The sequence below is a fragment of the Haliotis cracherodii genome, unplaced genomic scaffold, assembly GCF_022045235.1.
Source record: "Haliotis cracherodii isolate W230 unplaced genomic scaffold, xgHalCrac1.p SCAF_7, whole genome shotgun sequence".
Classification (NCBI taxonomy): Eukaryota; Metazoa; Mollusca; class Gastropoda; order Lepetellida; family Haliotidae; genus Haliotis; species Haliotis cracherodii.
In genome coordinates this window covers 15,269,019-15,284,176 of record NW_027266330.1, presented here as the reverse complement: position 1 = coordinate 15,284,176, position 15,158 = coordinate 15,269,019, and the positions used below count along the sequence as shown (strand labels likewise).

Genomic DNA, 15,158 nt, shown 5'->3' with positions numbered 1-15,158 from the left:
GTGTTCGGATATTGGTACCTTGTTCGTTTGACCAAAGTGCTCTGGGCTGCCGGTCTAAATAGCGTAAAAAGACGATAAAACAAGACTTGTCCAGCGCCTACAGTGATGTGATGTGAGTGTGGTGATTGGTGAGAGGTGAGGTGAAATCGGGTTTACGTCGCGTCCAAGATTATTGCACTTATATAGCGACGTGCATGTACGTGTGTGGCTGCTTGTACTAGTCCGGACTGGGGGCACGGGGGGCTCAGTCGTCTAAGGCGCCACAATCACCCACTGCCGCTGACAAACAGGTGCAACAAGGGAAATAACTCGTACTCAACTATTCTCCAAAGGAGTGACCTTTATAACTATTTCATTCAGTGCTATGCTTTATGCAGATGATAACAGATGACACAACTCGTGCCCGCAGTTGTGATAACATAATTGAAGGGATGCAACGTTAAGCGTTAGGGACTGAAACAATTTACCATTTTACAATTTGTTTTTACAAGTAGTCAGGGTTCTTTTTAGCTATGAATCTCTAGTCACTGTTCTTTGGTCACGAATTTTGTAACGACCCCTTAGTCGCAATTCTTTAGTCACATGCTTTTGTTACAATTATCTATTTGGTAATGATTGTGATTGTCACGATCCTGTAGCAACTATTTTTGGTCAGTCTTCTTTAGTCACTATTCTTCAGTATTCGTTTGTTCGTTGTTTACGCCGCGAGAGCGAGTTAATACATGACGTCTTACACGAGTTTCGTAAGGTCAGTATGACAAAAATTCCAGTGTAATAATTTCTTTATTACCCATTATTTCCTAATCCTTTGGAGCTCCAACAAGACAAAAAAAACAATGATCACGACCGCCGTCTTAGGAAACCACAATTACCGAATGACGTCAACAATCTTCAGCTATGACGTCGTTTCTAGTGTCACGTCTTCCTACATTCGTCACAATAAGATTGAAGTGACGTCATCAATCCCACCAGAACATTGACATAATACACTAGTATGCATGAAGTGATATTTGCACTAGTGCACATACGGTGTTTATTAACTCGCTTATTTCTAGCCCTATGGGTATTAACTCTCTTAAGTCCCGATGCCGTTTATCCGGTTAAACTATCCGGATATCTGAATTAACTTGAATGACACCATTATGCTGAACGTTTTGTTTGTATGTTTGCTCGTTTGTTTGCTTCTTTGTTATTGCATTCAGCAATATTCCAGCTATATGACGCCGGTTTGTAAATAATCGAGTCTGGACCAGACATTCCAGATTGTCATCATGAGCATTGATCCACGCAACTGGGATACGATGACATGCATCAACCAAGTCAGCGAGCCTGACAACCCGATCCCGTTAGTCGCATCTTACGACAAGCACAGTCGCCTGTTTACGGCAAACATGGGTTGTTGAAATTCTATTCTACCACGGATCTTCACGCGTCTATCCTTTACGTACGAAGCGAACAAGAAGAAGCATGGATGTGTATTTAATCATAGCTGTCAGGGGGCTTGTTCTATATTGTTGTCCATGTTTGATAATCAGTTTTATCTTGTGGATTTGAATAAAATCTTCGTTAAAAAATATGTGCTACGAGATCATGTTATAAAACCAGGATAAAACTTGACGGGATATGTATGTGTAGGATAAAACACGCGCGGATCTTTGTAATGAGAATGCAAGGTATAAAGGTTTTAATTCTTGTATGAAAACTTGATGGTAAGTGTTTTATCTGACTTAAATAACGAAAAAAGAAACTTGGAACAACATTTACCAAACATACTTTCCATGAACCATGGGAAACGGGCGTAAAATATCTGTACGAGTACTTGAAAAAGACATTCTTTAAAGCATTGTGATTTATCAGCGTGTCTGTAGCCTAGCGGTACATTCACTGGGAAAGAGATACGAAAGCTGCATGTACGATCCGCGGGAATGTAAAGAAAACATTTTTCATTTGATTTTACATTCTATTAAACTGTGTTAAAATGCAAATATTAATTTCCAGTGAGAAACATTCATATGTTACAATATAAACGGAAGTTTTATTTATAAAATCCCAGATATATTATACAAAATACCGGGTATATTATCACATCCCTGTTTATGAGATTTAACCCAACAGGAGAACACTAAGATGACGTCATCGGAGGTTTATAACCATGGCTGTACCAAAGTGGAAACAACATACATAAATTTTGGAATAACAACCGTGCATTATCCTGCCGACAGATGATCACATGATTCAAGATTCAATATATCCTCAATATCGATTGCAATATCAATCTCATGAAAATCAGATCTTAGTTCTCGCTATCGCTAAACAAAGCTTTTAGATCTGATTTTAATGAGATTGTTGCAATGTCGTCTATGGCGCTGTAATTCGCTGTGCAGAGTTGCGTCCCTTAGGCGTGCCATAATGTTATGAATGGTTCGAATCCATGCTCCATCCTGACAATGTACCTGATAGTTTTATCAACACTGTGCCCATCCACGAGGGTTTCCCCAAAAGTGTAAACGTCAAAGACCTGCATCACTTCGGGCTTCCTCCCGCGTTAAGATGATCCGTCGTAAAATAACTTAAATTATGTTCAAAGCGGCGTAACATACACTCAAACAACATCAAATGAGATAATACAATGCACAGTTAGAAAATGACGGCATTTTTATTTTAAAGTCTGCAGGAATAACAACATCGGTTTCGCTGACCAGCTCTTATCGATCTGTCAACATTATTCACACAAGAGCGCGTCAATACCGGCAGGCCACATTGTTCTCACTGCATACGCTGGTGGCCTGTCAGTCGTAAACAATCACCAGCTGTTCATACGGTGTCAGATTAATATACGCATTGAGTTCTCATGTTATGATTTATCCTGTACACTATATACTAAAGATATGTTGTTGTTACTGTCAGTATGACAGTCCTAAGTCTGACAATAAAGGACGTGCTGGGGACAGATGCTTTATTACATTTTTCATGACCCTCCCCGAAAAGACAAAATTGAAAAAAGGACTTTATATTTTGTAATTAAAAAAGGCCATTTAATCATGACACTGCCGAAATACGGGTATATTCTTTTTTACCCCTCCCCATCCCCACAACACTGTCATGTGCTGGGGTGATCGTCCACTGTTCCCTGTTTCTGTTTAATTCCCCTTTTTGGGGCGGTGGTCGTCGGTGAGGTGTTTGTGTGGATGGGGTGTGTGTAGGGAGCGTAGAGGGCTCACAGTGTGTATGGGGATGTCCTTGTTTGAATGAGTGAGTGAGTGAGTTGGGTTTAACGCCGCTTTTAACCGTATTCCAGTTATATCACGGCGTGTCAGCTTAATGTGGGAGGAAAGCCCGAAGTGATGCAGGTCTCAGGCGTTTACCACTTCGGTGAAACCCACGAGCACGGGTATGGTGCTGACACACCAAGAAACATAATCGGGGCGAACCGGGATTCGAACCCACAATCATAGGTTTTTGTTTGAATGAAGTTAAGTGACTTAGTGTAGTAAATCGGAGGTTAAAGTAGTTGGAGGTTAACACAGGTTACAATAAAACTGCAGGCACACGTTACCATGGAGTAAAAGTATGGAGCTTATACCTGTTTACTTTATTGTTTGTTTGTTTATTTGTTTATTTGATGTGTAACGCCACACTCAGCAGTATTCCAGCTATATGATGGCGGTCTGTAAATAAACTAGTCTGGCCAAGACAATCCAGGAATTGACATCATCAACATCGATCCACGCAACTGGGATACGATGACATGTATCAACCAAGTCAGCGACTCTGACCACCCGATCCCATTAGTCGCCTCATATACGACAAGCATAGTCACCTTGTTTACTAGTGATAGCTTGTGGTATAAGGGTGACAATTTACATTCACCATATCTTCTTTAATTGTACACATTCCTGAGGCAAGAGCGTTAACTGACTTTAAAATTCCAGTTTCCATTCTTGCCGAACTAGGCTGGAATTCCTGGGCTCGATCGTAGCGCCACCAGTGGCTATTACGAGTTATGTCCATTCTATACCTCTCCCATATGGACCAATCAGATTCCAACTCTCGTATCACATGCATTTGCTTCAAACAAAATAGTGGCGCCCAGTCAAGACGATCTGATCGACCATCAAGATCTATTTTGTGATAAAACGGTTTTTACTTCGCGAAGTACATCAAATCACGTGAGCACCTTGATTAAAAACATGAACAGATTTGGAAAATATCTGTTGACAACGAGTTGGCGATGCACATGCTTTGCAAATCCTGCAATCCACCGAACTCTGCATGACAGATTACGAATCGGATTTCGATTTCGGTGCGCGATTTTGATTGGACTATGCATAGACTCGTTAGTCCAGCCAAAATCTAACTCTAGTTCGGCAAGGGTGGAAACTGTGGTACACTAGGCCTATTTTAACTCCGATACTTTAACATGGGCTTATACTGGTTGTAGCACTGAGTCTATTGACTCGGACTAACAAGGTTTCACTCTCCTCTGATTAATGTAAAACACCTCGACAACTGAGATGGGGCCATGACACAAACATCGGCTTCATTTAAGATGTCAAGGCCTCTCTCTCCGGGAGGGTCGTGGTCAGTGATGACTCACTGTCCGGAGGTCTTGACCTCGCACAGGTCATCAGTAAACCAAATATAGAGGTCAGGAGGAAAGACGAGGCTGGGGAAAAAAGAAACATCATGATGAATGTTAGAAACACAACATGTAAATCGGTTGTAGGTTAGTGGTAGAGCTATCTCCCGGAGAGGTCGGGGGTTCGATCCCCGGCCGCGTCATACCAAAAGACGTTAAAAGATGGTACTTGTTGTTACCCTGTCTGGCGTTAGGCATTAAAAGGGCTAAAAGAAGGACTGGTCGGCTCGGAGTCAGTATATTGTGTCTGAGTGGGGTATCCATGTTAAACTGCCGCATGGTATCTCAGTGTGCTAGCACTATAAATCGGCATCAGTCCGGACTAGTACAAGCAGCCACACAAACACACACACACACACAAACACACACACACGTGCATGCACGTCGCTATATAAGTGCAATAATCTTGGACGCGACGTTAAACCCAATTTCACCTCACCTCACCTAGTGGTAGAGTCGATATTGGAAAGAGCGTCGGGGTAGATGGTATGCGTGCGTGCACAAGCAAGGCATGCGTCTTTAGGATAGGGCCAAAATATAGCTCAATGTTCAACACATACTGTACTTTGATTTCTCCCAGTGAAGCGTCATGCACGACGTCCATTACATTTATAACATTGAAATGCTCACCTGAAAACATGAATGCAGTGTGGTAATTCCCCGTTGCCTCAAGCAGCATTCCTGAAACAATGGGTGAGGTTGTAACGGTACCTCAAATTCATTACGGCGTGTCAGCTCACCGTGGGAGATTTGAATCCACGACAGCGGATCCTGCTCCGACAAACTACAGACTGAGCACTTGAGCAACGATTCATGCCATCGGGGTAATAACACAGAAAGCCTGAGGAGCCGATCGTCTTTTGTCGCCTATTACGACCAGCAACACGACCCGTGCAGATCCGGGTTAGAATAGTTCTTTAGCAACTCATGCTTGCCGTAAAAGGCAACTATGCTTGTCGTAAGAGGCGACTAACGGGATCGGGTTGTCAGGCTCGCTGACTTGGTTGATACATGTCATCGTATTCCAATTGCGTGGATCGATACTCATGATGTCAATCACTGGATTGCCTGGTCGAGACTTGATTATGTACATACCGCCGACATATAGCTGGAATATTGCTGAGTGCGGCGTTAAGCAACAAACACACCAGCAACACAAGTAGGCACAGGGAACCTATACACGCGTAGCCATCATATTCATCGTATTCGTTCATGAATTACGAGGTGGAAGGTTTAAAGGTTAGTGTTTGTCGCAGATGCACTCGACAAAGCACAATTCATATTTCATGCATTTGTTGTACAAAAATGCTGATTCATCGAGTTTAAAGTGCGTTCTTTTCACGCCGTACATTTCACTAGTCACGCCACGATTCCATCGGGGACACCAAACATAACCTTAACACATTGTAACCATGTTGATATTCGAACGAAGCCTGTTCTTCGGTGTTGTGAGCGAATGATTTTACACGAGTCAAATCTTCTATGTTTTGAATGGAGGCCGAGTAACATACTCAGTAACATACCGGGATTTAGGGGTACAGTTGCGGGAACAAAGGGCGAGGCGAAACAAATGTTCCCTTCCATACTCGATACATCCAAATACTTAGCCCTACTAATAGTACACACGTGTATAGTGAGTGAGTGAGTATGGTTTTACGCCGCTTTTAGCAATATTCCAGCAATATCAAGGCGGGGGACACCAGAAATGGGCTTCACACATTGTACCCATGTCGGGAATCGAACCCGGGTCTTCGGTGTGACGAGCGAACGCTTTAACCAATAGGCTACCCGACCGCCCCTAACACGTGTATAAAGTGAATGATTCGTGCAAACGGCACTGTTCACTTTCCGCTCATGAACCCACGGCTCTAGCAGATGTGTAATCCTGTGTAAAACTCGAGCAGCATTGGGGAGTAGGGTAGCATAGTGGTTAAGGCGTTCTCTCGTCCCGCCGAGGACCCGGGTTTGATTCCCGTCATGGGTACAATGTGTGAAGCCCATTTCTGGTGTTCCTCCCCGTGATAGTGCTGGAATATTGCTAAAAGCGGCGTGAAACCAAACTCACACACTCACCAATCTCATTCAAATCAGATCTTAGTTCTCGCTATCGCTAAACAAAGATCTGAGGACATCCCATTACGGGTCAGGTCAGAACGACCTTTCATCCGATCCATCAAAACGTCGCTAAACAGATCCTGAAAGTGACAGCCGGAATGTTTTTCCTAATCATGCAACCTCGAGAAACGTTAACACGGTATTCAGAACGACAGTTACGGCCCGTACGACTGATTCCGTCAAAATTATCGTCTATCTCACACTTCAGTTTTCAAAATTATAATCGAGAACTGTGTCAACATTTTTTTCAAGCCTAGTCTGAAATGGAAGTCGCGTGGTTGAAACGAGTGCCGTAAAGCTCGAGAAAGCTGCTTTCTAATTGGCTGGTGTTGACTTGTTATTAGTCATGTCAGTGGTCGTTCTGACGTGACCCGTAATGGGATGTCCTCAGATCTTTGTTTAGCGGCAGCGAGTACTTAGATCTGATTTTAATGAAATTGACACACTCACATTATCAGGATATAATGGTACACCAGGCAATCCAAAATGACCAACTCCCACTGAACTAAATCATTGAGCTGTGCTGTAAAGTAATCCATTCAGTAACTGTCTCCGCACCTACCTGCAATGGGTCCTCCGATGAGGTAGCCCATCCCGCACGTGAACATCACCAAGCCCATGGCCGACGCCAGATGATGTACTCCAACAACGGTATACGTTATCGGGCTGAAAAGGGTCCAGTTACCTCCATTATAAACTCCATAACAAAACGAAAATATAACCCTCAACATTGACGTCCGAGTTAAGGGGTATATGAGATACACAAGAACAGCGGTCAGACCGTTGGCCCCAGAATACAGAAGCGATGGTCCAATCTTTGGTTCCGTTGCCGCAAAACCGAGGCAGACCCTGGACAGGATGCTGCCGACACCGATGACCGATACTAGGGATGAAGCATGCTGGAAGGTGGCCCCTTGCTTCATCACGAAATCAGGGAGGTAGAGCTTGAGGGTGGAGCATCCGATTGTAAACGACATGACGCTCAACAGGTACAAGGAAAAGGCGGTGTTTAGGAAGTTTGGCTTGGAGCACGTCCTGGCTTTGTTGAAGCAGGATTGACACCTTGAGGCTAGGTTCTCGTGGCCGGCTTTCCGGTCTGTTTGGTGACTCTCGTGTCTTGTACGCTCGTGTAGGGGAGGTCTCATGAGAGAACCACAGACGCAAGACTGGAAGGACATTGCTCCGAGGAGAAGGAAGGTTCCTTTCAGTCCATACCAGTCCACGAGCCACTGTGTTAGAGGGGGGAGAAGAAAGTTGCCGAGACCACAGCCCGCTATCCCTATCCCGGTGGCTAGACTGGTCTGATTCTTGAAGTAAAACCCAAGCAGTACGAGACAGCCGGTGTAGCACAGTCCTTGGCCTAGACCTAGGAGTACAAATTATATATTTAGAGAGAGAATGACATCGTTTCATTTCATCTATAAGAGAACAATAAGGTTTGGAAATAGCCATGCTTCTATATCACCAAGTTTGTAATTTGTAAATTTTTGCAGCCGAAGGAAATTTAATTCATGTCACTCAAAACTCTGTAATCTCAAATCGTATACTATACAACTTTCACCAAATATGTCTAAGTTTGACGGGGACACGGGTGGCCCAGTCGTCTAAGGCGCCGCGATTCCCTGTGCAGAGTTACGTCCCTTGGGCACGCAAGAAACCTATGATTGTGAGGTCGAATCACGGTTCGCCCTAATTATGTTTCTTGTCAGCTCAATACCCGTGCTCGTGGGTTTCGACGAAGTGGTAAACGTCTGAAACCTGCATCACCTCGGGCTTTCCTCTCACATTAAGCTGACACGCCGCGATATAACTGGAATACTGTTAAAAGCGGCGTTAAACCCAACACACTCACTTTTGACACTAGTCTCTGATTACAACAACATACTCCCTTGTGTTGATCCAAAAAATACTGATGAAAGAAAATAGATAAAAAAATCTTAACTTCTGAACATGAAGCGTCAACGCCAGAGAATGATCAGTCTAGATTATCAGCCGAAATGATTTCCATTAGGCGTTAAAGACAAACTAACGGTGAAAATTATAGGAATGGACCACTGAAAATGAGTGATGCTATCAGTTGTTTACGAAAAGGGTGATCATAGTTTGACTTCCATGTGGCATCCGCCATTCCTACAATTTGCATAACAAAGGTCGGTGGATGTTGCCTGATTCTGAACAACACTACTCCTGAATTGCGGCGGCGGCGGCCTGTAATCGAGTCTTGACCAGATAATCAAGTGATGGATCAGACAACCCGGGGACATGATAGCGCATTTACTGATTTTGTTGAAACTAAAAAAGGATAGGGTAATTTGGAAGTACGTTTGTTGTGTAACACTTCTGAAATGCTACTCCTGAAACCCCTTACAGATAGTAACAATATATATGATATTTAGATCATGCTATGCTAGTTTAGGTGTTATATGCATACCTCACCCACACTCACCCCGTCCATGACCTGAATCTCCCGCCATCAGGGCATTCGTGAGGAAGATCCCCACCCCCTCCCCCAACTCCCGTGACCCCTTCTGTTGCCCCCTCCACCGTCTCTATGTATGACCTGACTCACCCGCCATCAGGGCATACGTGAGGAAGACCCCCCCCCCCCCCCACCTGAATCTCCCGCCATCAGGGCATTCGTGAGGAAGATCCCCACCCCCTCCCCCAACTCCCGTGACCCCTTCTGTTGCCCCCTCCACCGTCTCTATGTATGACCTGACTCACCCGCCATCAGGGCATACGTGAGGAAGACCCCCCCCCCCCCCCCCCCAACTCCCGTGACCCCTACTGTTGCCCCCTCCACCGTCTCTATGTATGACCTGACTCACCCGCCATCAGGCCATACGTGAGGAAGAGCCACCCCACACACGTGACCCCCTCCACCCATCTTCCCGAGGCAAGAGAGTGAGTGAGTGAGTGAGTATGGTTTTACGCCGCTTTTAGCAATATTCCAGCAACATCACGGCGGGGGACAACAGAAATGGGCTTCACACAATGTACCCATGTCGGGAATCGAACCCGGGTCTTCGGCGTGACGAGCGAACACTTTAACCACTAGGCTACCCGACCGCCCCCCGAGGCAAGAGAGTTAACTGACTATAAAAGTCAAGTTTCCACCCTTGCCGAACTAGGCTGGGATTATGGATTTAGATTTTGGCTGGACTAATGAGTCTATGCATAGTCCAATCAAAATCGCGCTCCGAAATCGAAATCCGATTCGTAATCTGTCATGCAGAGTTCGGTGGATTGCAGGATTTGCAAAGCATGTGCATCGCCAACTCTTTGTCAACAGATATTTTCCAAATATTTTCATGTTTTTAATCAAAGTGCTCACGTGATTTGATGTACTTCGCGAAGTAAGAACCGTTTTATCACAAAATAGATCTTGATGGTCGATCAGATCGTCTTGACTGGGTGCCACCATTTTGTTTGAAGCAAATGCATGTGATACGAGAGGTGGAATCTGATTGGTCCATATGGGAGAGGCATAGAATGGACATAACTCGTAATAGCCAGTGGTGGCGCTACGATCGAGCCCAGGAATACCAGCCTAGTTCGGCAAGAATGGAAACTGGAATTTTAAAATCAGTTAACTCCCTTGCCTCGGGAAGATGACCTCCACCGTCCCATGTATGACCTGACTCACCCGCCATCAGGACATGCGTCATGAAGAGCCACCCCCACACACGTGCCCCCTCCACCGTCTATGACCTGACTCATCTGCCATCAGGGCATACGTGAGGAACAGCCACAACCCCCCCCCCCCCCTTGTTTGTCCTGACTCACCTGCCATCAGGGCATACATGAGGAAGAGCCACCCCCACCCCCGTGCCCCCTCCACCGTCTATGACCTGACTCACCTGCCATCAGGGCATACGTGAGGAACAGCCACACAACCCCCCCCCCCCCCTTGTTTGTCCTGACTCACCTGCCATCAGGGCATACATGAGGAAGAGCCACCCCCACACCCGTGCCCCCTCCACCGTCTATGACCTGACTCACCTGCCATCAGGGCATACGTGAGGAACAGCCACACAACCCCCCCCCCCCCCCCCCTTGTTTGTCCTGACTCACCTGCCATCAGGGCATACATGAGGAAGAGCCACCCCCACACCCGTGCCCCCTCCACCGTCTATGACCTGACTCACCTGCCATCAGGGCATACGTGAGGAACAGCCACACAACCCCCCCCCCCCCCCCCTTGTTTGTCCTGACTCACCTGCCATCAGGGCATACATGAGGAAGAGCCACCCCCACACCCGTGCCCCCTACACCGTCTATGACCTGACTCACCTGCCATCAGGGCATACGTGAGGAACAGCCACACAACCCCCCCCCCCCCCCTTGTTTGTCCTGACTCACCTGCCATCAGGGCATACATGAGGAAGAGCCACCCCCACACCCGTGCCCCCTACACCGTCTATGACCTGACTCACCCGCCATCAGGGCATACGTGAGGAACAGCCACCGTATGTCACTAGCGAGGCTGCTGAAGGCAAAGCCAGCGAGTCCCAGAACGCCGCTTACTATGACGCAACACCGGCAGTTCCATCTATTAATGATGAAGCTGGCCACGGGGCCTGAAATGCAAAGGAAAACTCGAAAAAGACTTTTAACTATTTTTTTACCAGAGAAATATCAAATGAAATTGCGACTAGAAGCATGACAAACAAAGAACAAAATAATTGTGTTCGTCGGCTTCACCAAAACTAATTTGAGCCGTACGAACGTCTAACACTACATGACCGTCTCCTAGGTTTAGTGCTAGAGCCGAAGATTCTGATTTCGTTCCCAAACGAGACGTTAAAATATGGTACTTGTTGTTGCCCTGACTGGCGATTGGCATTAAGGGGCTCACATAAGCTTAGGGACTGGTCGGTTCGGAGTCAGTATATACTGTGTCTAAGTGGGGTATTCAACTGCGACATGGTATCTCAGTGAGCTAGCACTAAACAAATCAGCATTAGTCCTGACTAGTACAAGCAGCGGCGGACTGTGTCCTATTATACTAGACAGTAGACTGTCTTATTGCACTTGATTTGTTTGTTTGTTAGTGCTTTAACGCCACACTCAGCAATATTCCAGCTATATGACGGCGGACTGTGTCCTGTTGTACTAGACAGTAGACTGTCTTATTGCACTTGATTTGTTTGTTTGTTAGTGCTTTAACGCCACACTCAGCAATATTCCAGCTATATGACGGCGGACTGTGTCCTGTTGTACTAGACAGTAGACTGTCTTATTGCACTTGATTTGTTTGTTTGTTAGTGCTTTAACGCCACACTCAGCAATATTCCAGCTATATGTCGAGTTTGGACCAGACAACCCAGTGATTGACAACATGAGCATCGATCCACGCAACTGGGATACGATGACATGCATCAACCAAGTCAGCGAGCCTGACTACCCGGTCTCGTTAGTCGCCTCTTACGACAAGCATAGTCGCCTCTTACGGCAAGCATGTGTTGCTGAAGACCTTTTTTACCCCGGATCTTCACCATGTTGGGTCATTCATAATGCTGTGTCAGCTCCCTGGGGATCATACCATACCTGTATGGAAAACGATCGTTCCGGATAGGCCTATACCACTTCTTATACGTTTTTACTAACGTTGACTGTGCGTTGACACACACACACACACACACATGGAGTATATGCTAAGAAAATACCTGAAAGGGCAAACATGCAGGAGTAGAGAGAGCCAATCCACGACGTCAGTGTGACGTCATCTTGAAACGTCTCGAGAAGCGCCACGTGCATGACACCAGCAATAAATGAAAGGCTCGTGTTGAGAAAAAGCGCACAAAGTGACGTCACTACCACCACCCATGCCCAAGGCTCGAGATGGTCGGCCATGTTGTTATCCCATCCGGGTCATTCCGTGCCACTGTAATGAAATGTATTCACATGATGGGGTCACAATCTATCTTTAGGTATATGGCATCATGTGCTATATTTAGAGACAAGGGAAAGTCCATAACACTTAGGCAACTTTAGCACCCCATCGCCCCATCTGATTAGCAACAGCGTCAGGCTCCGAGTTGATCTGAGCGCTACTTCATAAGTACAAGACAGTGACAAATCGCCCGGAACAAGCATGGCTCCATCAACCACCAGAGTCAAAGAGTTGAATTTAGCGCTGGTGCTACACATTATTTAGGTTTTCCACGGAAAGCCTTACGGGGAAGACAGAATTCTACCATCACCACTGTGAGTGGTGGTGTTTGGCATCTTCCCGACGCAAGGGAGTTACCTGACTATATAGGTCCAGTTTCCACCATTGTATATGTACAGAGCTTTTCAAGAATTTTACATTTATACACATAATATTTTGCCGTAAGTTGAAGATAATTGAGTATCGTTTCGTCGTTGGACACACCAGGATGCCATTCCCTCTTTCGTTGAACGTAAATAAATACATACATGTAACATGGATGCTGCTTTTTCTTATAGAGTCTATGAAGTACAACAAAATATAACATACTGAAAAACTTCGATTTTACCCCGTGAAATAGCTAGAAAGTGGAATAGGATCCAACTCACTAGCACGTTCCGGGGTAGAATAGGTCTTCAACAACCCATTCTTGCCGTAAAAGGCGACTATGCTTTTCGTAAGAGGCGACTAACGGGATGTATCCCAATTGCGTAGATCGATGCCCATGATATCAATCCCTGGATTGTCTGGTCCATACTCAATTAATAACAGACACCGCCATATAGCTGGAGTGCGGTGTTAAACAAACAAACAAACAAGCAAACAAACGAATAAACAAACAACTGAATGGCTCACTTACCGCCATGGTATTCCGAGGTATGAACTGCACAGAAAACTTTGCACGTATGCAAGGGTCCTAGAGTGTCCTAGTTTAATGCAACAGCTGTTAAACATGCCTAATTAATAATAGAAATAACGAATTGTTGTCATGGTGAAATCCTTTAAGCCAAACAGTTGCATGTTAACAATACAAGATAAACAATACAACACTGGTTTGAGTAATAGATCTGCTTGAATAAATTCATCAATTCAAATTTTATCAACTTTTTGTTTAATGCCATCTGCTCTTCAGTCATGCTTAAATGTATATGCGCATATTATGATAGCTCATGAAGCAGCCGTACATTATGTTTGCCCAGAGTCCTGTACGTAAAGGGATTTAGCGTGAAACCAGCAAATAAAGATGAAATGGTATACAAGTAACAATTGTATAATACACTAGGTTTATAAATCAATACCAGTACTACAAAGTAATTTCAATGGCAGTACACAATGGAGTGGCAGTATAAAATTCGATGGCGGGACAATATCTGTATAACACACAAAAGCAATAGTAATAGCAAAAACTTAAGTGATATTAGGTGATGTGAAATGGGGTTTAACGTCGCGTCCAAGAATATTGCACTTGTGTGTATGTGGCTGATTGTACTAGTCCGGACAGATGCCGATTTATAGTTCTAGCTCACGGAGATACCATGCCGCAGTTTAACATGAATACCCAACTCAGACACAGTATATTGACTCCTAGCCGACCAGTCCTTGTTTTAGCCCCTTAATGTCGAGCGTCAGACAGGGTAACAACAAGTACCATCTTTTAACGTCTTTTGGTATGACGTGGCCGGGGATCGAACCCCGGACCTTCCGTTCTCCGGGCGGACGCTCTACCACTAGACCACGGAGTGATAATAAAGCACTCAGCAACAGTAGTCAAGCTTCCAAAATTGGCCGAGGCGGGAATCCCGGGTGAACACAATGATCTTCACACATCCTCTGGTCTTGATGTAATGTGAGATGGGAGATGCACGCCCTTGCCCCCTTTTATACACTCTTCAAAAAAGGAAAAGCACATGTAGTATGTTGTTCTCTGAATCTGACTACACAAAAACCCCGGTGTATAAATTGGGTATACACTCTTCCAAAACATTTTCCAATAACATACATGTAGTCTAAATACTTTCTAGAATGTTCTTTTCCATGCTGGATCAGTCTAGCTGTTCATGCAGATTCCTGATTATACTTGAGTGGTACCAAAACATCTAAATATAGTAACTTCCACGCCACTGCTTACATTAGCTAGTACAACATTCCTGACAACTAACCACTGTCAAAGCGCAATACTATGAACTTCTACTGAATCTCAACAGAAATATTGAAATACAATTACAAAATTGCATAACAATAAATTACACAGCGATATAAGAACGTGCATCAACCACGTCAGTGATTCCGGCCTCCCGATCCCGTCAGTCGCCTCTTACGAAAATAATGGGTACTAAAGACCATTTCTAACCGGAATCTTCACAGAAGATGAAAAATATCAAGTAGAAGGAGAATGAGTGAGGTTTTTTTTGCATTTGTTCTTTTGGTGTTTAACGCAATAACTAAATCTGGACCAGACAATCCAGTGAT

General features: G+C 44.9%; 1 protein-coding gene across 1 annotated transcript; it reads right to left on the bottom strand.

Annotated features, from left to right (window-relative positions):
* Positions 1 to 4,544: 4,544 nt before the first annotated feature.
* On the bottom strand, positions 4,545 to 12,610 carry LOC139448460 (monocarboxylate transporter 12-like). The gene is made up of 5 exons (XM_071230008.1): positions 12,424 to 12,610; positions 11,191 to 11,334; positions 7,317 to 8,120; positions 5,270 to 5,320; positions 4,545 to 4,666 (listed from the first exon to the last, which is right to left on the bottom strand). The coding sequence occupies exons 1-5, from the start codon at positions 12,608 to 12,610 to the stop codon at positions 4,545 to 4,547; spliced, it is 1,308 nt and encodes a 435-aa protein (XP_071086109.1).
* Between the last annotated feature and the right edge of the window lie 2,548 nt (positions 12,611 to 15,158).

Bases quoted from the DNA above. Each gene is read 5' to 3' on its own strand.
- LOC139448460 (XM_071230008.1), bottom strand. From the start codon at position 12,610: ATGGCCGACCATCTCGAGCCTTGGGCATGGGTGGTGGTAGTGACGTCA. The intron at 11,335-12,423 runs GTATTTTCTTAG...TTTGCATTTCAG, and splicing joins CTGCATGTTTGCCCTTTCAG to GCCCCGTGGCCAGCTTCATC. The intron at 5,321-7,316 runs GTAGGTGCGGAG...CCATTGTTTCAG, and splicing joins CATCGGAGGACCCATTGCAG to GAATGCTGCTTGAGGCAACG.